Source organism: Thermobia domestica, chromosome 3 (assembly GCF_964235325.1).
Source record: "Thermobia domestica chromosome 3, izTheDome1.hap1.1, whole genome shotgun sequence".
In the NCBI taxonomy this organism is placed as follows: Eukaryota; Metazoa; Arthropoda; class Insecta; order Zygentoma; family Lepismatidae; genus Thermobia; species Thermobia domestica.
Genome location: NC_137456.1, coordinates 218,774,731 through 218,798,771, shown reverse-complemented (window position 1 = coordinate 218,798,771; position 24,041 = coordinate 218,774,731). Strand labels below are relative to the sequence as shown.

The 24,041-nt window shown below is 36.0% G+C and overlaps 1 protein-coding gene across 1 annotated transcript in view; it reads right to left on the bottom strand.

Moving 5' to 3' along the window:
• Window positions 1-24,041, bottom strand: part of LOC145680968 (heat shock 70 kDa protein 4L-like) — an 873,295-nt gene that overhangs the window by 487,883 nt on the left and 361,371 nt on the right. Inside the window, exon 12 of the mRNA XM_081752186.1 lies at window positions 10,182-10,402. Coding sequence (XP_081608312.1) covers window positions 10,182-10,402 — 221 coding nt within the window. The remainder of the gene's footprint in view (window positions 1-10,181; window positions 10,403-24,041) is intronic.

Sequence of the window (24,041 nt, the reverse complement as noted above, 5' to 3'; positions counted from 1 at the left end):
CATCGTTTTGGAAAACCGCCGTGTGACAATAGACGAAATTGCAGCATATGTATACATGAGTCATGGATCGGCACATCATATTGTGAATGATGTTCTCCAGTTTCATAAGGTGTCTGCAAGATGGGTGCCCCGACAAATGGCGCCTGAACTGAAACGGCGACGTGTTGATGCGTGCGAAGACCTTTTGTGGCGTGCTGAACGTGACGGTAATGCCTTCCTGTCACGAATCGTCACTGATGACGAAACATCGGTGCATTACCATCAGCCTGAAACAAAGCGAGCGAGCGAGCAAGGAGTGGCGGCATGAAGTTCCACTTCGATGAAGAGGTACGCAACGCGGTGCACGAGTGGTTGCGCCGTCGCCCAAAAGACTTTTTTCTGCAGGTATTCAGGCTCTTCCGAAACGCTGGCGGACTTGCATTGAACGAGGAGGGGACTATGTTGAAAAGTGATTTACTTCTGTACCCTGTGTGACCAATAAATAATATTTAAAAAAATAATTATGGTTTTCATTTGACTCCTCCTCGTAGATGAACCTACTCGTGTTCCAAAACCTGAACTTTTTGCTATTTCTTCCGCTTTTGCTCTGACTCCTGTCGACAGACGAACAGATAGGAAGACAGAAAAACGAATATTGAAGTTCTATGAGATTTTTTATATTAATGCATAGTATAGTTTCGAAATCTTAACAACTCAAATGAATTCAGCTTTTTGATTTTACGAAAAATTTTCCGTTTCCAGATTCTTCGCTTTTAGCTTTTCGAAACGTTTTTCGTTTTCGTTGTTTCTCGAAAGAAAATAATTTTTCGAAAAATGCGGTCATATCCCTACTAAAATACGAATTACCTTGATAAACGGAAACGAAGAAAACGAGAAAATTTAGCAAAAAAAAAATGTCTGGCCAGTGATTAAAAACCGGTTGGAGCACACTATTTTATTCCTCCCATTTCTTTTACTATAAAATACAACATCCCTTTAAAACTAAACGAACGATACAAAGGAAATAAATAGTAGGGATGGCCAATTCCGGAATTTTTACTTTCCGGAATCCGGAAAGTAAAATCGGAAAATTCCGGAATTCGGAACAATTCCGGATTTAGGAAAAATTCCGGAATTCGGAAAAATTCCGGAATTCAGAAAAATTCCGGAATTCAGAAAAATTCCGGATTTCGGAAAAATTCCGGATTTCGGAAAAATTCCGGAATTCAGAAAAATTCCGGATTTCGGAAAAATTCCGAATTTTAGAAAAAATCCGGAATTCGGAAAAAATCCGGATTTCGGAAAAAATATTTTTTCTTTTTGTAATCCTAAGAATTTTGTTCAAATGCAAACGAACAAATTTCCTTTTTGTAATCCTAAGAATGTATGATGCAAGTTAAGCTGAAACTTACATCCTAAAGTATACACTACTCAATCTTCCCATGGTTAATGAGATGTAGTCCAAAAGTACGATGCACTCCTAATATTTAATTTTTGTTTTACTGTGATATTGTCCAGAGGTAATACATATATCACACTGAGATAAACAACTTGACAGAATGAAGATATCATACGTAGTTTTCCAGAAAATCGTGAGAAACGAATTTTTATGAAGTTAAAATATGCGTCGCTTGTTGCCAGTGTAATGCAATTGATAACTTTTATGCTGGAATAGTCTTATTATTATTATTATTATTATTATTATTATTATTATTATTATTATTATTATTATTATTATTATTATTATTATTATTAATCGTTTGTGTACTGTAAAAGAAAAATATGAACCGTTAAGTAGTAGATTTTATCTGTTGTTTTTTGAAATCTTCTAACAGTAATAACAAACTGCTTGTAAATACGCAATGATTATCAAGGACAATGGCATATTAATGTAAGGACTACTCTGCAGACTAGCAATAAACAATAAACAATAACAGATAAACAATAGTTCCAAAAAAAAGTAACTAATCTGGGCACGTCAGAATGTTCGCGAGAATATAGGGACCCATTGAGACTATACGTGGTGTAATTATTACTCAAAGGGCCGTACAATGGAGGCATTAACGTTAATGTTAATGGTACTAATGAGCACTTACTTGCTCTAACGGTTAACCTCATTTTTGAGATGATTCTTAGAAGTGGGCGTGTTGGCATGCAGTTAGAAGACATACCCATTATTTAAAAAGCACACGTTATCTGTGGAGTGCTAACGATTTGCGTCACTATCGAACACTAACATAGCACTAGCGACGTTTAAAGTCGAAATTGGAGTCTGACATAAGTGGCTTGTCAACTTCACGGACATTATATTTCCCTTGAATGCGAGAATTTTGCGTCCAGGAAATTTGCGCCCTACCACAAAAATAGGAAAAATTGCGCTCGCAATATATTTGCACTGGGATGTTTGCGCCCTACCGCAAAAAGAGGGGAAAATGCGCCGGCTATATATTTGCACTGGGATGTTAGCGCCCTACAATTCAACTTATTTTTGTACTGTGTAAAGTAACTTCCACTCACACTTGAACTAGGCTTGCCTCTCATCGTCTCAGTGAGTTACTCCATCCGTTATAATATTCCGAACAAATGAAAAAAAAATACAATTTTAGTTCACTGAAGGGCAATCCATACAAATACAATTTTTCATTATACTACAAAATTTACAATAAAAGTATAAATGACTGATATATAATTATTTATTAATATAATCAAAGAGTATAATTTAATCTACAAAAGGCTGTTTGGCTCTACCCAGATATCTCTGTTCACAATCCTTGCGAGTTGTTTGGCTTTTTAGGACACAAAATATAGAAAAGAAAATGTAAAATGAATGTAAAATCAGTTCAGTAATATTATCAAGAAAACTATGTACAGTGTGTTTACTTGCTGGAATTACACTTTAAACACACAATTGCGTTCAGTCGTTCTTTCAGAAAAAATGTTCCGGGGGGCACACTTAGTATTCCGGAGGGGGTCACTGCTGGTACTATTCTATTTATTATTATATTATAGACGTATTATTTTGGTCTCCTCCGAGGGGGCACTTTGAGAGCTCTGAGGAGGCCAGTGTTCCCCCAAAATCATCTCTGGAAGAAGCAGTGATTGCGTTGATCCGTTGTGTTCTTTTGGCTTATATTGAAGTTTATTCTCCCCTTATATAGCCACAATGAAAATAAATCACAAATGGCATGGTTGTGGGGGGAGGATTGTTTATGGTGTAATGTCAGCCCTTCCGAGCAAATGCGTAAGCTCGAATAGGTTCTTTTATTTCGCAGGGCTCAAACTTCCCGGTGGAGGTACATTGCAGGCGCAATTTTCCTTGTTCTTGAGGTAGGGCGCAAATTTCCCAGACGCAAAATTCTCGACACCGTTCGAATGACCTCGGAAGACTATATCTTTTTCAATACTTTTTTATAATTTTTTACTCGAGATATCTTCATAGCTTCTTATTAAAATACTTACTAATATATCCTCATTTTATTGTCCTAACCAATCAATATGGGTATGTTGTCAGTAAAATATTTAGATTGATCGAGCCTCTGGTGTGTAACCACAGTATTTCATATCATCCCTCCATTAGAAATCTTGGCTAAACGAACCAATATATGTTGCCAATAAAATAATTTAGAATGATTGAGCCCCTGGTAAATAACCACAGTATTTCGTGACAGACCCCCCCCCTTCCTATTACCATATTCTAGCTACGTGCCTGACTCAGCTAATTCTCTACATTCTTTACCAAGCACACATTTTCTAAAGCGGAAAATGCTCTCTAAATACCTAAGCTCATTATTTTCAGCAGATGCACAAAAATGGTAACATTCTATCTACATGAATGTTATATATGTCGATTACTGGAAACCGTTTCTCGCTATCTATTACCATATTTACTATATAATGATTAACGTTAAAACCGGAAATGGTTGATTTGTACCGCTTCCGGTTTGAATATTACATTCATCAGGGAACTCGATTCTTAACTATTGACTCTGTACATCGTGGCCAAAATTGATGGTAATCCATCAGATAGTACTTGAGACTGTTTGTTTCACTGACGGACAGAATGAATATATGGCTATAGAGTTTTGATAAACTAAATTCGTTAATTTTCGAACACAAAATTAGCCATCGAAAACCCACATGTCCTGGGTTAGAATACCATAGATGAAAACTCTACCACTGAGTCATCAATCACCCGCTTATTAGTTTTATTAATTATTATATTAATATAAATTAATGAATGCCTGCTTATGTTAATTATTGAACAATTACATTGTATACTTCGTAAAGTCAAAAATTATAAATTTGTATTTACTGTACATCAGGGGTGTAGCCAGCAGGTTTGTGTACGGGGGGCCCGTCGTTTTTGAGGGGGGGCCAGCCACAATGTACAAAGCTAAAAGAAAAAGTGTTGCTGCTAGTGTTTTTGAGGCCTGGAAGAAAGGAAAATTTTGGTTTTCTTCTGGAAAACTAAAAACACTATTTTAGCTTATTATTATTATTATATTTATATTATATTTATTGAACAATTTCCCAGATACAGCATAACTTTGCCATTTTACACAGGGACATGCTAACAAAAGAAAGAAAAAAACAAGACAACAAAAACAACAACATAGAAAAAAGAGTGTAAAAGTAAAACTATTCCGTCAAAGCTCGTTTAATTGCTCTTTCAAACACTGGGTAGTTCGAAAAAATGTCCACATCAGTTGTTACTTGATTATAACTGTTTGGTATTCTATAAAAAAGAGACCTCTGTATAACAGCCAACCTAGGACGGGCAAGATGGAATAGGTGGGTATTCCGAGTGATGCGGGAAGGGACACGTAAGGATAGTTCCTGAAGTAATATTTCCGATCTTAAGGTTCCATTAACTATTTTATGTAGATATTTCAGGTCAGAGATAATTCTGCGTACTTCAGGAGTCTGAATATTAAGATGTCGCAAGAGCTCCTTCTTAGATAATATTCGAAGTGCAGGAACACGAAAACGGACTATAGCAATGAAGAAATTGAGAACAGAATCAAGTCTGGAGAGATGTGTAGGTGCTGCCATGGCCCATATGGGAGAGCAGTATTCAATCTTGGGCGCTATTAAAGTCTTATAAAAAGTTGCTAATGAAGAAACAGTTCGTAGTTCGGTGAATCGATAAAGAAGTCCCAACATGCGCATTGAATTCTTTAGTATTGAGGAGATGTGGTCAGAGAAGGTGAGTTTTGAATCAAAGATGACACCAAGATCGTTATGACTAGCAGAATGTGTGATAGGGGAATCGTTGATATGGTATGTGGAGGGAACAGGAGACTTTTTCAAAGTAATAGCAATGCTGTCACATTTCTTACTGTTGAGTTTCAAGTGCCACATTTCACACCAGCGTGTAAGGTAATTTATGTCTTCCTGTAGAGCAATTGTGTCATGGAGACACGATATTTCTCTGTATAACTTACAATCGTCAGCAAAAAGCAGAAGGCCACTAGGTTGAGCTGATAAGTGCATGTAGAGATCATCCATATACAGGACAAACAGTAGAGGCCCAAGCACACTCCCCTGAGGCACCCCTGAGATCACGGGTTGGGGGTTAGAAGTCGCCCCTGAAAGAACAACTCTCTGTTTACGGTCCTTCAAGTAGCTTGTGATTAGAGAGAGAAATTTACCATGTACATTATTATTATTATTATTATTATTATTATTATTATTATTATTATTATTATTATTATTATTATTATTATTATTATTATTATTATTATTATTATCCATAAATTATATTCAAGATAGTTTTTATTATGCTTAATCAAGAACTACTCCCGCGACCAAACGCCATACTTTTGTGCATAACTATAAAGGTAACCAAGAAAGTTCTGTCCTTTTTCGTGGAGGTCTGTGTTCAATAAATATTGGACCTCACACCGTGAGTTGAATGCGAGTGGAGATAAGGCGAACGTCAGTTGTTGGTGTGGGTATATCCAACATACTACCTGGTTGTGGCAATTCAGACACACCGTGAACTGCGTAAAGACAGAGGGAACATGGGACATCCACAGAGCGTCATAAGAGCATGTATGCTAAACGAGTTCAAATGGAGGTCAAACGCCGTTGTAGCGGGACAGAAGATATGCCAGGCCTTTGGTGAGGGTGTCGTGACGACGCGGACATTGCAGCGATGGTTTAACATGTTTAAGGACGATGACGAAACACCCGAAAATACCACGTGCCAGAAGACCAACACATGTACAAAGAGGAACTGGGACTACAATTCAGTGTGTGGAGAAACCATTCGGCAGCACATCCATCAACTTGTGAAGCACTACAAGTTGGGTCAATGGGTCTCACATATTTTTACTCCGGGCCAGAAGGCAACGCGGCAGTCGCCTGTTTTTATTTACTGTTTCGGAGCCATTTCTTTGATTTCGGAGTCGTTGACATGTGATAAAAAGTGTGTCCTATACGAAGCTCCACCGCGCCGTCATCATTGGTTAGCATCCCATGAACCGATTTCAAAACAGCCGAAACCAGCACTGTACTAGAGTAAGGTCCTTGTGTGTGTTTGGTGCATCCGGGAACTGCTACCAGCTGGTCAGAGTATCAATGCAACTGTGTAGTGTCAGAAGTTGAGCTGTGCTGAACAAAAAACTCAAAACTCTGGAGCCATCGCTTCTGAATTGCAAATGGGTCCTCGTTTACGGGACAACGCTAAGTCCCACGTGGCTAAGATGACTCAGGACACCATTTTCCGCCTTGGATGGGAAACAATATTGCAACCACTATATTCCCCGGGTATTGCACCGTCCGATTATCACCTGTTCCATTCTTTGAACAATCACCTTAGAGGACGCCAGTTCAAATCCCTAGTAAAAGTCCAAAATGCACGTGATACTTTCTTCGTTTCACGGCCCACCAAGTTCTACCGCAATGGATTCCATGGCCTTCCAGAACGTTTTCAGAAGGTCGTCGATGCTGATGGGGACTATTTTGGATCTTTCAGATTAGGTGACATATCAATGTTCGAAGGTGGTGGGTGAAAAAGCAACAAAACTTTTCTTGGTTACCTGTTACCTTTATATTTAAATTTAAGACTTTGTATACAGAACCTATCTACACAAGATTGATTTTCTTTGAAATTTCACTTAATTTCTTTATGGTTTCCTGACAAAAATATTTATTTATTAATCGTGACTAAAAAAAACATAATTATTTTATTACACTGAGTAAAAATAAGAGAGAGAGCGAATGAAATCCAAATTGAATAGAAACATTGTTTCTCACCAAATTTTCCATCCTCTATGTCTTTTAAAACACTTGTTAAAGCATATAAAAATATATTGTAGTTACAAATCAGGTTAACACCTTTGTTTTATGGCCGTATTTGTAGTACCTTGTTAAAACGTTTGTCTTCAAACTGTCAAATATAAATCGCAGTAAATTGTGTAATCTGCTGTCACAAAAAAAGTATCCTATTTTTCGATCGGTATAAGGAAGGGATACTATACTATTTTTCGATCGGTATGAAAAAAAACAATATTTCTCCTTACTATTTTACCATAAATTATTAATTGTCAATAAACTTTGTTACTTTTAAATGAATGAAGCGAGATAACTTTACTATGATGTTTTAAAAGCTGGTCATTTGGGAGGGCCAGGAAACCATTTGGGGGGCCCGGCCCCGATGGGCCCCCCCTTGGCTACACCCCTGCTGTACATACAGTGAGCGCAGAAAGTGTTCGTACACCTATGCTATTGAAACGAGAATGCTTGCGAAAAAGAAACAGAAAATTTAAGAAGTGTAATAACACACACAATATGAATAATGAAAACTAAGCTTTATGAATATACCAATAAAGAACAAAAAGACAAGTTTAATGGTCAGAAAGTAAATAAATTCCGTAGAAAGTGTATAGAGTAGACGCAAAAAGAGATCGTACACCTGACGTACGAATACGAAACAAAGATACCACAACTGGGGTTCACTAGTATTCACCTGATTATACACCTCTGTTTATAGCATGACGAATAACAGAATGAGTTTAGTTGTGAATAGGAGTGAAAAAACTGCACGGTGGGCTGTAAAACTGGGAAGCAACCGAACAGAAACAAATGAGGAGACAAGAAAAGTAATTATTAAATTGCATAAGAAGGGTAAATCTTTGAGAAAGATAGCAAACCTTGCAGACAGACCTCGTTCAACAGTACAAACAATAATTGCGATGTATAATGTTTCTATCACTGTGCGAAAAAAAAAAAACTGGAAGACCAAGAGTGTTGAGTGAACAAGATAAACGTTACATTATTAGGGAAAGAAAAAAGGTTCCGAAAAGTAGTGCTGTGCAATTGGCAACGGATCTGGAAACACGCGGTGTTAAAGTATCAGCCAGTACAGTGCGGAATATTTGCAGGGTATCATGCTCGGATAGCCAGGAAAATGTTATGGGTGAACAAGACAAATCGTATAAAGAGACTAAAGTTTGAAAAAGAGTATAAAGATAAGGGATCAGGCTTCTTTCTGGAATAGGGTCATATTTTCGGACGAAAGTAAATTTAATCTTATCGAATCCAATGGGAGGCGTATGGTATGACGCAAGGTGAATACAGAGATGAATCCTCAAAATCTCGTCCCTAAAGTAAGACACGGAGGAGGGTCCGTGCTCGTCTGGGGTTGTATGAGTGCCTCAGGAGTGGGTCGTCTCCACTTTATCGATGGAGTGATGATCCACAAAGTGTATATTAACATATTAAAGGAAAATCTCCATACTAGTGCGCAGAAAACAATTTATTGTTCAGCAAGGCAACAACTCCAAACATACAGTGGAAAATACTCGATTGTGGCTACTCTATAATACCTTGAAACAGCTTCGCACACCTCCCCAATCCCCAGACATGAACCCTATAGAACATCTATGGTCTGTTCTGGTGACAAGAATTAGAAGGCACAGCTTCTCTACTAAAGAAGGCCTGAGAAAAGCTATTCAAGAAGAAAGGGACATATTCAGTCCCGAAGCTACTAACTAACTAACTAACTCTATGGCCTATGGAACCCGGAGGTTCAATGCCGCGTTCACAAAAGCTCTCCACTGACTTCTATAGTCCCGAAGCTACAGAACTACGAACTACTACAGGTGAAATCAATGCCACGAAGACTACAGACAATCATTAACGCACAGGGTAATCCCACAAAATAATAAATAACGTAATATACTTTATAAGCATTAATTCAATCATAAGTGTACGGTGACTTTTTGCGTTTACAAAAAAGGAATTCTCTCTTTTCTTCTGAGCAAAACAGTGATTGTCTTTGTTTGGCCTTTCTCTTGTATATAGAAATAAAATGTATGAATGTGTAGTCTTAATTCTGGTTATATATATATTTTCCACCTCCCGTTCTCATGCTAGCTGTTTTCAATATAAAGTATGCACGGTGTACGAACACTTTCTGCGCTCACTGTAGGTATGTTGACAATAAGCGAATGTTATTAGAATATTTGTTGAGATTTCTTTTCCTTCACTGCCTTTCGCCTGATTAAAAAGTAGTTTGGAGTGCTTTGGAGCAGCTGCAGGTGGGAACGCGATAATGTTTGAGACATACCGGCGACTTTTTTGTGTGTGAAAATAAGACCTTCTCATAAAGCAGTAAATAACTGCAGTAGCAATTGTCTACGTAAGTGATAAAGACATATTCAACTACAAGAAACTAATACAGTATATATATTCATTATTGTGTTTCTCTTTTAACAGCTACTAGCTAGGGATGGCCAATTCCAGAATTTTTACTTTCCGGAATCCGGAAAGTAAAATCGGAAAAATTCCGGATCTCGGAAAAATTCCGATTTTTTCTAAATTCCGGATTTTTTCCGAATGTCGGAATTTTTCTGAATTCCGGAATTTTTCTGAATTCCGGAATTTTTCCGAAATCCGGAATTTTTTTGAATTCCGGAATTTTTCCGAATTCCGGAATTTTTCCTAATTCCGGATTTTTTCCGAATTCCGGAATTTTTCCGAATTCCGGATTTTTTCCGAATTCCGGAATTTTTCTGAATTCCGGATTTTTTTCCAATTCCGGAATTTTTCTGTATTCCGGAATTTTTCCGAATTCCGGAATTTTTCCGAATTCCGGAAAGTAAATTTTCCGATTCCGGAAAACAAAATTTCCGGAATCCGGATTCCGGAAAATTTTGGCCATCCCTAATAAATAGTAAAACAGTGAAAGTACAAACCTTTTAAGTTTGTTCATCTCTTCATCGTTTCTTGCTTTTTCTTCTCTTTTCCTCCTAGCTTCTTTCTCCTCTTTCTTCTGTTTCTCAGCTTCTCTTTGTTTTCTCATGGTTTCCTCTTCTTCCTGTTCCCTCTTAGTTGCTTCTTTTTTAATCCTTTCTGCTTCTTTCCTCAAGTTCTCTTCATATTTTTCTTTCTCTTGTTTCCATTTCTTTTCCAAATCCTTCAAAAACAAGATAAACTCACTAATATTTCAAAACAAAACTCCATACTAATGGTTGCATTAGTGTAAAATTTGGTCAATAAATTGTACGTTCATTGAAAATGGTGATTTCGTAATTTTAATGACTAATTTATACATCAAAAGAAGCAGAAATAGTCCTCGACTTAAATGAAAAAAATCGTTCAGTTCTCTGGTATGCTCCAGCATTACAGTCAGCCGCGTAACAACATTTCGAATATAGGAGGGGGCAAGTCTTTTTGTTGCGCCCCTCTCACAACAGCGCGTAATTTCCACTAATCTTTACAGTATTTTGTGTGGGGGGGAATAATTGTAATTTACGAAAACAGCTATTTTAAAAACATTAAAATATTGACTTACTTGAAGTAAGGACAGCTTTTTCACCCACCCAATGTAATACTCAACACAAGAGTCGTACATTATTACTAACCTCATTTGATTTGCGACGGGATATGTATGAAGCACAGTTTACTACTAATTAATCACTAAATAGTGCGACATGATTGTTCCGTATATGTTCGGCACTAAAGCCACATTCTCACTCCCCAGAACTCATAGGCTGAAGACATATCACAACCACAAAAAATTTTTCTAAAGTGATCAACAGATTCTCACACTACACCTACACGTACACTTTTCTTACTTTACTTTCACACCACATAAATCTTCTAATGTTTCAGTACATAGATTGAACTCCACTTTGTATTGATATACCGGACTAGAGATGCAAAATAGCCGGATTTTTGAGACGTGCTTTATTTTCATTAAAAAAAACGGCTTTAGGAAAGAGAACGGAAATTTTCGCTCTTCTGACACAACTAGGATCTCATAAGTCCCACATCGGTTGCCTAACCATATCAAGTTCTTGAAATTTATATATCTTGAAATGTGCTGTTTGAGTTTCTTAAAGTCAAACTGGCAGACAAAAAAAAAAGTATCACTGCCGTTCCAGAAACATTATTGTCTCAGATACTCTTCAATAGCTAATATTAGAGCCGAGAAGGCTTCATAATTTTGTTCATATTTCAGAAGAAAAATGTTTCACTAATAGCAGCCGCATATGACTTAGTTTAAGGAACTGGAGCAACAAAGCTTAGTGCAGTGGCTCTTACCTTTTATTTTTCTTCAGAATACAGTATTTTTTTCAAGTTAGACTATGATGGGGGAAAAAGCTGGAACACACTGTTGTTTCTTCGCTAAATATGAAATATTAAAAGAAAAAAATCTCAACCCAAAAAAGCATTCTAAAGATATTCTTTAAAAAAAAAGAAATAAAAGCAGTTTTTCCGAGACCTTAAGCCACTATTCAGAACAGTTATTGTTCCCACCACTAAGAACTGTTTTCGTTCGAACTAGAAAATCATATACATTAACCCTTTTGAGATTTCCACTCTTTTAGGTAAATTTTAGACTTTCAGTCAAGCAGCTATTGCGTCGAGACTCTTTATCATAGAATCATGGTTCATACCTAGTTTTATTCGGAATGAAACAGTGTTTTCCTGATTTGTAGATTTCCCTAATATGTACCTAAGGCAATAAAATTCCTGTGCAAATTGTGAAAAAAGGATTTAAAAAAAAATAAAAGTCCCCACCTCCTGCGAATTTCTTCCCTCCGGTACACAACATGGCCTTGCGAATGTTACCCAAAAAAACTTTGTTTCACTCTAAACAAAACGAGGTATGAACCATGATACTGGGGTAAATAGTCTTGGTACTAAAATTCATTTACTATTTTTCCTAATAACTACTATTGTTATTCAACAAGCTTTAGTGTCAAGATTCTTTATCGTAGGATCATAGTTCGTAACTCTTTGTATTTGTAATGAAGGAATGTTTCCAACTGTACCATTCAAATTTGCCCATTATGTACCAGAAGTGAAAAAATCCCACTCAAATTGGGAAAAGGATATTTTTGTCAGGAAATATAAACTTTTTGAGAATTTCTTCCCCCAGGGTACATGCTAGCGCCGTTGCAGTGGTACAGTGCGAAACGTTACTTCATTACAAACAAAATGAGGTACGAACCATGGTTCTACAATGAACACTCTTGACGCTAGAGCTTATTGAATAACAATACATTACTAACCATTACCCAAAAATGGGGAGAGAAATTTTGCAAATCAGCTCTAGCACCAAGACTATTTATTCTAGAGTTATGGTTTGTACCTTTTTGTTTATAATGAACCAGTGTTTTAAATCGTATCACTTGCATGTCCCTATCATATACCTGAGGGAAGAAATTCCCGCCCAAAATGTATAAAGAAAAGGGGGAAAATCAAATTTTCAAAAATCAACTTTCTCAGAATCTTATCTCCTCAGCTACATGACAGCGCAATGGTAGTGGTATCGTTGGAAACGTTGCGTCATTACGAGGAAAATAAGGTGCAGACAAATAGGGATGACCTGTAGCTACTTTACTAAACACGTTGACTTAAAATGTGTAATAGGGGAAACATTCTTTTTTAAAAAATCACTATTTACCCTACGATCATAGTTTATACCTTGTTTTGTATGGAATGGTGGTAGGTTTTAAACTGTACCACTCATATGTCCCTGAGGGGAGGAATTCCCGAAAAAAGAAAAGGATTTGAAAAAATCCTCTTTTTTCCACTCTGTGTTGGATATTCCCGCTTCTGGTACACAATAGGGAAATTTGAGTTGTACAGTTGGAAATATTTCTTTATTACGAACACACCTAGGTATGGACCATGATCCTAGGATTAATAGCGACGTGTTAGAATTTAAAAAAAAAACAGCTAAAATTTATCATTTTCTTTGTTCCTTCGTCCATGTTTGTGACGTCACTGCCCCCCAGGCATCGCAAGCGTGACTGTAAAATGCCCATGAAACACATACTTTGATGCTTCACCGCTTGAATGAATGCAAAATCACGGTGTAAACTGTTTTACTAGAGATTTATAAAGCAAATTCCGAAGGTCGACGCCATGGTTCAGATCTGTACCAAAAGTCCCAAATTTCTCATATTTATTTTTCTTCAGAATGCAGTAATTAAGCCTCTTTTTTTTATAATGGGGAACAAAGGTGGAAAATACTTTCTTCTGACTCACATGTCTCATATATATAAGTTCAAAATTTGACGACCTGCATAAAAGCGGTTGAAAAACCTTTTTAAAAGCCGTTTTTAAGCCCTTGCGCACGTAACATCCAACTTTTAATATGTTTAACAAGAACGGAATAATATAGTTTCAATTTGATTAAATGTTCCATGTAAAAACTACCGAGCCACTGTGACCATATAGCTAATTTCGACACAAAAACTGCACACTTCAAAGAGCAGAATTCACAGTTTTCCGAAGACAGTTGCATGGTAGGAGCTATTTGTGAATTATCTACACAGTTCCTTCACGTCCAGTGAGTCAAGCCTGTCTGAGTATCCATTAAGAACTGCAAAATGGTTCAGTCTTGCCTGGGTCTTTGTGGACCTCAGATAAATTTTGAGACGCCGCAACACTGTGAAACTTCTCTCAGCAGTTGAAGATGTCGCCGGGATGACAAGCAGGAGACAAAGGACTTTCAACACTTCAGGAAACAACTCTCTTGTTTCTTTACAGAGTTTCTTGAAGTTCTCAAGCAGGTCTCTCAGATTTATTTGAAGTGGGAATAGTGGTGAGTAACTGTTGCATCTGTAGTTGTAGTCGGTCCGGATTGACATGTTTTTTTAAAATGTCACTAATGTCGTGAGAAAAGTTACCTACCAGAATTACATCCTCTATGGCACGATACTTCTTCATTCAGGCTGATGGAATCGACTAAGTTTTGCAAATGATATTGTCCAAACATTCATAATAGGTTACGCGTAATTTCTCTTCTGCGGTGTTGAATTGGTAATTTTTCGCGGATGTCTGCGAGTGTTCTAGTCTTTTCGGGGTCTATTTCCTGCGCGGTAGCTGAGGAGATCCTTGTTTGTTCTATCGAAGACCTCTCAATCAGGGGCGACAAAAGGAATAATTAATACATCTACAGCGCCTTTGGTGCAATATTACATCCTTTTTTGTGCTATCGAAGGCGCCCCTATACAATCAGGGGTGACAAAAGGAATAATTAATATCTACTGCGCCCTTGGTGCAATATTACATCCTTTTTGTTCTATCGAAGGCGCCCCTATACAATCAGGGGCGTAAAAAGGAATAATTAATATATCTACAGCGCCCTTGGTGCAATATTATATCCCTTTTTGTTCTATCGAAGGCGCCCCTATACAATCAGGGGCGACAAAATGAATAATTAATACATCTACAGCGCCCTTGGTGAATATTATTTCTTTTTTTATTCTATCGAAGGCGCCCCTATATAATCAAGGGCGAAAAAGGAATAATTAATGTATCTACAGCGCCCTTTGGTGCAATATTATTTCTTTTTTATTCTATCGAAGGCGCCCCTATACAGCCAGGGACGACGAAAGGAATAATTGACATATTGTAGAGGTATATGGTTTTGGACATGTTATTTTAGGTGATGGGAAATCACATTTATTCAAAGTTAAATTAAAAGACTTAATTATAGCAATAATAAAATATTGTCATGTTGTACAAACACGTGCGTTTGTTTATTTGTTGACTTACGTCAATAATTTGTAAATGTGTTAAACGTAATTACTGAATGTTATGGCTAGACGCTAAGTCGTCACTTTATGTGTTCGTTGTGATTTGTAATGTTGTGTACAAAATAATGAAATGTCATCAATGTGAGATGATGTATGTAACATTGACACACTTTGACTGTGGCATAACTGTCAGACTTGCAGAAAATTGTTAGTCTGGGAATTTGGTCACGATGTAATTCGGGTTGAAACCAATGTTTCACCAATAGCTGAGATAGACAGAAAGATCAACGAAGTGAATTCCAGAGTGTCTGGAAAGAACAAAAATCTCTCGTTGGAGAGGATTGGGATCAGATCAGAAGTGGAGGATGGTTAGAGAGAACCACTTGAGAGTCTTTAGCAGCTGAGCAGTGAGCTGCAAGTCCAGTTAACCTGAATAGATCAAGGGAGATCTATTATTCTACATCTTCAACCATAAACTTGGAGTATGGTTGGTTTATAGCCGGATTCCACAGAACGCCGACTATCTGCATTAAGAGAGCTTGCATCGTAAAAGCATTGTCATCCAGTCCAGGCATTCATCAGAAATTAAGGTATGTGTATCTCAGCTATGTACGAATTATTCGTGACAGAATTTCTAGATGCTGTCGATATGTGATCTGACTAATAATACTCAATCAACATGAACATACACACACACTTGATATTATTGAATAATACATTTATTTAAATGAAAGCTCAATTTGTGTGGTTTTCTCTGTTTCCACTTCAACCTACTCATTTCAGATAGTGAGTAGTAGCAATCTCCAATCGTCAATGATAACGTCATCCCCATGCAATTTAGGCACGACGTGAGGAGGTTGTTATGGTGGAGATGCGATCGGTTCGATTCCCGGAGTAGTTTTAAGTATTAACCCACCATTGTTATGGTGGAGATGCGATCGGTTCGATTCTCGGAGTAGTTTTAAGTATTAACCCACCATTGTTATGGTGGAGATGCGTTTGGTTCGAGCCCCGGTTCGTGCAGAAAGCTTGTAGTAGTAGGACATATATTTGGTTCGAGTCCCAGCACGATTAAATTTAGGTTAAGTTATTAGTATGGTAAGAAATAGTCAAGTTTATTTTAACATTCACCAGTGGAATAATACAACGTTTTGGTTCGGATCTCAAAAGGCTTAAAAGTGACTCTAGTATTATATAAAATTAACAGGTTAACCCTCACCACCCTCCCACACTACGTTGTTAAATATAAGTTGTTATAAGTAAAATATATATTAATAAATGACAGAAAATACTGTGTTGACGAGGGCACAAAAAGCAAGTATTCGGAAGACCGACAAGGAAATATGAAAATGATCAGGAACCAAGATCAGTTTCTGATAATATTGCTATAGGTGTAAAAACTAGTTTAAAACCAAAGTGGGTTTTAGGTCGTAAAGTCAGACTGTTACCAAGGACTAGAACGACTGTGAAAGTCAATCTAGTAAATTCTTAGGCTAGTAATGAGTATTTATTAGAACCTCAAGGCAATTAGAAAAGCAATACAATGTGTTTATACCGAGAGCTATCTTATCGAAAGATAATCAAAAGTTAGAGATTATTAATCCCTCAAATAAAACGATTATGTTGACAAGAAATTTGAAAATTGGCGACGCGGAAGAATGTGTAAGTGAGAAAAAGTTAAGACAGGAAGGTCTAACGGAAGACGAGATAGAGGAAGTTTTAGAAGCACGTAGAAATTATGATAAGGCGAGATTAAAATTCGGTGAAAAAACAAAACCCGAAATTAAGAAGAAATTAGAAAAACTTTGTTTTGATTATGCGGACGTGTTCGCATGGAAAGAAAACGATCTAGGTAGAGTGAAAGGTGTTGAGCACAAAATAGAATTAGAAACGGAAGTTCCTTTTAGGAGACAACAATATCCAATCCCAATTGCACTGAAAGAAAAAGTCAAGGAGGAAATAAACATCTTGCTTGAACAGAACATCATTGAGGAGAATAACAGTTCTTATAATTCCCCGATGCCCTCTGGATGCCCCGATGCGATTTGTTAAAAAGCCCTCTGGAGCGATAAGAGCAGTACCCGACTGTCGGCACCTTAACCGCCATGTTAAATTCCATTCCGTGGCGTTACCGCCCATACATCAAATTTTGACATGTATGGGAGGTCATAAATTCTTCAGTGTTCTGGATATTAAAAGTGCTTATCGTACTGTGTCTATCTCAAAGGATTCTAGAAAATACACGGCGTTCAACATTCCTGGCATCGGTGCTTATCAATATTGCAAACTCCCAATGGGATACATCCAATCGCCCGCTGTATACACTAAGATCATGGCTATGACATTAGCTAACGTTAATCCGGAAGCGGTGTCATATTACATGGACGATGTGTTTGTTTACGTAAATAATCAAGAGAAAATGGTATCAGTTTTGCATTCTATCTTTCAAAGACTGCGGAAATATGGTTTGAAATTGTCCGTTGAAAAATGCCACTTTATGGAAGAAAAAGTTTTAGTGCTAGGTCACATAGTAAGTGAGGCCGGATACGAGATTAGTCCAAAAGTAATCCAAGCCATAAAAGCATGTAAACCACCGAAATCCGCAAAAGAACTCAAATCGTTCCTAGGTTTAACGAATTACGTACGGAAATTCTGCAAAGATTATGCAGAAATTTCAGCAATTTTTCAACCATTGCTAAGAAACAATCATAAGTTCGTATGAACTGAGGAACACCAGAAAAGCTTTGAGAGATTAAAAATGCATTGTTGAATGCACCGTTGCTAGCTCCGTTCCGTGAAAATTTCGACACAAGAGTATATACTGATACTTCGACCAAATCCATAGGAGCAGTTCTAATGCAAAAACAAGTGAACGAGGAATGGACACCAATCGCATACTATAGTAGGGTATTGCGACCTCAGGAGGCTAAAAGACACATAGTGGAATTGGAAATCCTAGCAGTCGTAAGTGCGTTTAAAGCATTCAATTATTATCTGTACAACAAAGAGTTTGAACTGTTTACGGATTGTCGATGTATAAAGTACTTGCAAACAACACCGAAATTGGCACCGAAATTATTAAGATCTAGTTTGGAGATGGCGCAATATCAATATACACCTGTTCATTGTCCGGGTGAGAACAACCCAAGTGATGTGCTTTCTAGGAATACTGATATCCAACCAACGGCAGAGGATATAGATTTAGACGCATTACCGGTTAATACCGAAGATCTGGAAGTAAACATTACCTTTGATGATAGCGTAGATTTAGCCGAACTTCAAAGAAAAGATTCCTTCTTTGGACCCATCATGAATGCGATCGAACATCCGGAAGTAGCTGATGATAAGGCTGAGAGGCAGGCACGTTGGTATGTTGTGAAAGACGGAAAACTTTTTAGGACACAAAGGATGGCAAGTGGAAAGAAGTTTCTCTTGTGCATTCCTTTTTCGTTAAGGGAGCAAGTGTTTAAAAACATGCACTGCTCAATTTACGGTGGAGGTCATTACTCCTACACCAAGTGTTACAATCGGGCACTTAAGTCAATTTATTTTCCTAACATGAAAAAGTTTTTTCAGGAGGTCAGCCAATGTGTAAGCTGCCAGATTCAAAAACGAAAGGCAGGTAGGACACCATTGCATCCACAGACGTACCCAAGTTATATGCCATTCCAGCATGCAACAATGGACGAGATTGGGCCATTTAATCGCTCGAAGAACCATCGAAACAAATATGTAATTGTGTTTGTGGATAGTGCAACGAGATGTAATTGCGAAGGCAGTTCCAGCAATAACATCTGAGATCATAACGGAGAAGATTTTCGAAGAACTAATCACTAAACATGGAATTCCCGAGGTTTTAGCGATGGATAGGCATAGCACCCACCGAAGCAAAGTGATGGAGGAACTGGCAGAACGTTTTGGAATGAAATTAAACTTCGCCAATACTGATGCACATTATAATATAGGAACATCGGAACGCGCCATAGGATCCATACAACAGGTGATGAAACACTACATAGACCGAGAATTTACGAATTGCGATGAAATTCTACCTTGTATAGTATTCACCATGAATACTCAAGTACATGATGGAACAAAACATTCGCCGTATTATTTGCTGACAGGACGTGAACCCAGAACGTTCTTGGAACAAGATCTGGACATTCCCTGTGAGTATGTGGAGAATGATGAGCGAATCAAGGCCGTCAAAGAAGCAAGGAAGGTAGCATACCAAAATTTACAAAAGCGTTTTAGGTCACAAAAGAAGCAGATCGAGAAGAAATTTTCTCAACCTAACTTCGACATCGGTCAAAAAGTGTGGATAAGAGGGATGCCAAGAGCAGGTATTCCCGCTTGTTTTGGAGGAAGATTCAATACTCGTGGTATTATATTGGAAAAGATGAATAATAATTCTTATAAAGTAAAGTACGAGACGAAAAAAGGTCAAGAAAAAGTGGATACGATTGACATTCGTCGTTTAAAACCGTTTATTGGAGCGAATGATGGAGTTTGATAAACAAGAGGAAGATTCGGATTTAGACAGTGATGTCTAAGAAGAAAAAAACAACGCGTGGAAATAAACCAAAAGGTTTATTGACTTAAATACCACAACAGTTCAAGATTGTTGCGACGAAAAACAAAAATAAATTAAGTTTATAAGTTTGATTTTTTTTAATAGAGGATCTGTAAGCAAAATGTGTTTGACAGTGGACGGCGAGTTGGACCGCCGTTTATCATCCAAAGTCCGAATCCGAAGCCGAAAGAAATGTCGGTTTCCATCTGAAAACCCCGAACTGGTAAACATGTTTTGTTTACAGAATTTAGAGTTATTAGGAATATAGAGAATTTTTTAAAAAATTAGAGAAATTGCATAATTCTGTTTGTATATTAAATTATCCAAGGTACGCATACAACATAAATAAAGTAAATGAAAACATGATAAAATAAATAAATAAATAAACATAAGTATTACCTAAATAAGATTTAGAATTTATTAAAATAAACAAAATAAATTCAATAAGTAATTTTAAGTTTCAATTATTTACAGTCAACATCATGTTGAAGATTATAATTTTGGAATTGCTAATGATGAGCATGTGCATAGCAGAAGATGAACAGCAGCAGATTACGTTACCGGAGATTGGGTTAGCTTTCATGCAGAACGCATATGCTGTGCATGCAACAAACATGGTGTATACAACTGTAAAGTTACACTTAAATTTTCAAGAATCTGTGCCAGTACATGATAAGTGTACTGATGCATATGATATTCTTAATGAATATGCTATGAAAGAAAAAGAATTTAGACGAAATATTGTGAATTTGTTACCATGTCATTTCGTTTATGAAAATGGCAAGACTAGCTGTAGTAATAATCATAGGAGTAAAAGGTTTATATTTTCATGGTTATTGGGATTATCTTCTATTGGTCTATCGACATATAATTTAGTACATAATCAGCAATTGTCTCATTCAATTGATAAACTAACTAAACACGAGAACTTGTTAACTAATGAAATTAAAAGTCTAAAGGCATCATTTAATAATGAAATTTCTTTAATCCATGGAATTCTAGTTAAAGTGCAACACGTATTGCAAGGTTTTAAAAGTAAAATTCAAGAACTATATTGTTATTTACACTAATCGCAACGCAAGATACTTGCAAACTTGTTTGCTCATCTTGTGCAAGAAAGGGAAAATAAAATAATAAACAGTATATTAAATAATCAATTAACATATTACATATTGTCTAATGCCGATGTAAATGATTAATAAACCTTCATGATGTTTAGAAAAATACTATTTATAGGTCAGACATTGGGATGTTTTACCAAATGTCTAGCGTATATTTAGTAAAATACCATTATGAAGAAAATAACGTAGATTTAATATTAAAAACTCCAATCATATATGACACTAGTAACTCAATCATGTATGATATAATATCTATGGGCTATTTAATAAATAATACCAGAATATTTTACGATTTACCGGAAGCAGTTTACTTGGCGGAAGGTAAATATCATTCATTAGATAAAGCTAAATGTGAATTTAAAAGTTTTTTGTATTTTTGTGAAAGTATAACAATGGATAATTAGGCCAAATGTTTAAATAATATTGTTTTAAATAATTCTTTGAAAGGATGCCAGCAAAATTCTGAGAAATTTTTGGGAAGTGTAATATTCAGATATACACACGCAGGAGTTATGTACTCTTCTGTTGAACAGGAACGTATATGACGAAAGTGGGTGTACATCAAGAAGTTACTTCCACAAAATTGGATCAAACAAACTAAATTATGTTTCATAAATTATGATAAATTTGACAATATAATAATAGGAGAACTGGTAATTCCAACTAAGCAAATAATGCAAGTTCAAAATAAACATATTAAATTAATTGGTAACTGGACAGAGGGACAAGTTAATTTTTCTTTACATACACAAGAGTTGAATGGATTAACGGAAAACCTATTGAAATTAAAAGTCGATACATCAATCCCTGAGTTACATTTAAAAACAGATTATATTATGTACGTAATACTTGGGATCATCATAGCGTTAATATCAACAACTTCATTGCTATTAGTATTGTATTGTAGGCTTTATAAATCAATTCGGCAGTATAAAATTCTAAATCAAGAATAATAATAATAATAATAATTATACTAATAATAATAATCAATAAGTATTAATGAGATAAAGCGTATCATGTAAATCCATGTTGTATGTGCCTTGGGTTGAAAAAATTTTTTTTTACATTTCGTGATATGGAGAAGAATACTATTTTGAAAAAAAACTCAATGTCGGAATGAAAACCTGAAAAGAATAACTTTATTAATATTAAAACAATTGGTAAACATGTAGAAATACTTACCAAGCGCATGTGGTAGACACGAGTCGATAAGCCTAGGTAATAATGTCCTAGACAAACTAGGATCAGACTATCCATTGGTGAAAACGAATAAGGTATTTGAAAGAAAAATGTTACGCGGAAATAGTACGACAAAACTCGGTATTTTGGTAATGTAAGAAAAGCAGTAATAATAAGCATAGTAATAGAATATCATAGATAAAAAATAGATAAGAGCATGCAAATAGATAATGACTAAGCTCAATAATATCCTAACATCAGTGAGATCAATAGCTCAAAGCTATGTAAAACATCGAAAATTAGAAATAAATGTCTATTAATAGAAGCTAGATAAATAGATAAATAGAGAATATTATAGATACTAGTAACGTAAAACTAGAAAAATAAGCTTACGATTGAAGTATATATGTCGTAGAGAGTATGCGAAAAAAGTTTTAAAAGAAATGAACATCGAGAAGAAAAAAGTAAAACATATAGATAAAATAATAGATAACAGACGTAAAATAGTCAAAAAGGAATACAGTCGTAGTGCATCATGTCTAAAATTGTCGTAAGTAGTATGTAAACAAGGTATTTTGAACTAAATTCGTTTTCTAAATTCAAGTTTTTTCAAAAAAAGAAAGAGTGAAAATAATTGATACGTAATATCTATATAATAATCAATTGGCATATCGATAATTATTATAATAAGTGAAGTATTTATTTCATTAGTTATTTGAATGTACATGTGTGGATAGAATCAACAGGTTATGGCAATCCCGCTTCGCTATTCTAATCGCGAGGAAGGATGCGTTTTGAACGTCTCTCGCTCTGGAGCGACAGCACTCCGTATCTAAGGGGCGGAGTCAGTCAGCCAACATGGCTGCTCCGTAGCAACAAGCCACGCCTACACATGAGTAGTAACGCTGTTTTACGAAAATTTTGATGCAATACGAATGAATTCAGAATAAATAACGCTTTGTAATGTTAAAGAAAGGTGGAATAAACATTAATAAAGTTATTAGTACCTAAATATAGCGGAAAAATTAGTTATAAAGTATATTTAAACACGTAAATATGCGTGAAAATGTAGGATTGTTACGACTTTAAAAAATGATAATACGACGAAATGAGAACAAAAATGAGACAAGAGTAAAATTTAGTACTCAAATGGGTTACATAAGTCTTAGAACATTATTCATTGTTAAAAATATGCATCATTTGTGCATTTTATAGGGGACAATGGAGAAATAGAGAACATTAATAATAGGCCTATGGTAAGAAAACGTAAGATTTTACGAAAGGTGGCCGTAGACAAAGATATAGTAATATAAGAGCGTAAAATATACAAAAGCTGAATCTCACGATTAGTCATTTATATTTGCAGGAGCTATGGAAAAGAAGACTATGATATTTATTATAGCATTAACGAGTTTAGTATTATTTGTATTAGGGACGTTGATAATTATATTATATTTAGTGTGTAAATTACGGAAATTAAATAAGCAAAGAGAACAGATAGGTAAAGTTGAAAATAAGAATAGAATATACGAAGATGTCACACATACAAAACACTACGCTAGCACGTCTATATATTCACTTGTGAATAAAAATAACACTAAACACAAAAATAACACTGAGAATAACTGAGATCACTGTCGGGAGCAGATGAAATTGCCACAAAATAACTCAAGCATAGAGGATACACAAATAGCACTAGAAATAACCAAAATCCAGAGTAATGCACACGAAATCACGAATTTGCCGAATGCCGAGATCGTAAAAACGGATGAACATTTTTCTACAAACTTGAAAAGTGAAAAAGTATACTTCCGTCCATGCGAAGTTATAGTTTTGTGGATATTTTCCAAATTTTCAACGAAAATGTTACAGACACGGTTTTCACGATCAACTGCAATTAGTGACGCGACGCAACTAAGGATGCGACGTGGAGGATTTTCAATGTCATTATCAAAAAACTGCTGAATAAACAATCTATGGCATGGTTTCTACACATAGTTGCTAACTATAGGAACAAAAATGATACCAGCAGTGAAGTGATTTTATATTGTTCAAATTTTTGATCATGTGTTAAAACGAAACAACGAAATTGGACGGTGTTACCAAGTATGTAAGTGCATTATTAGGAAGTGAATAGTGTTTAATAAAGTGTATATCTGTTTAAAATAAATCAGTGTTGAAGAC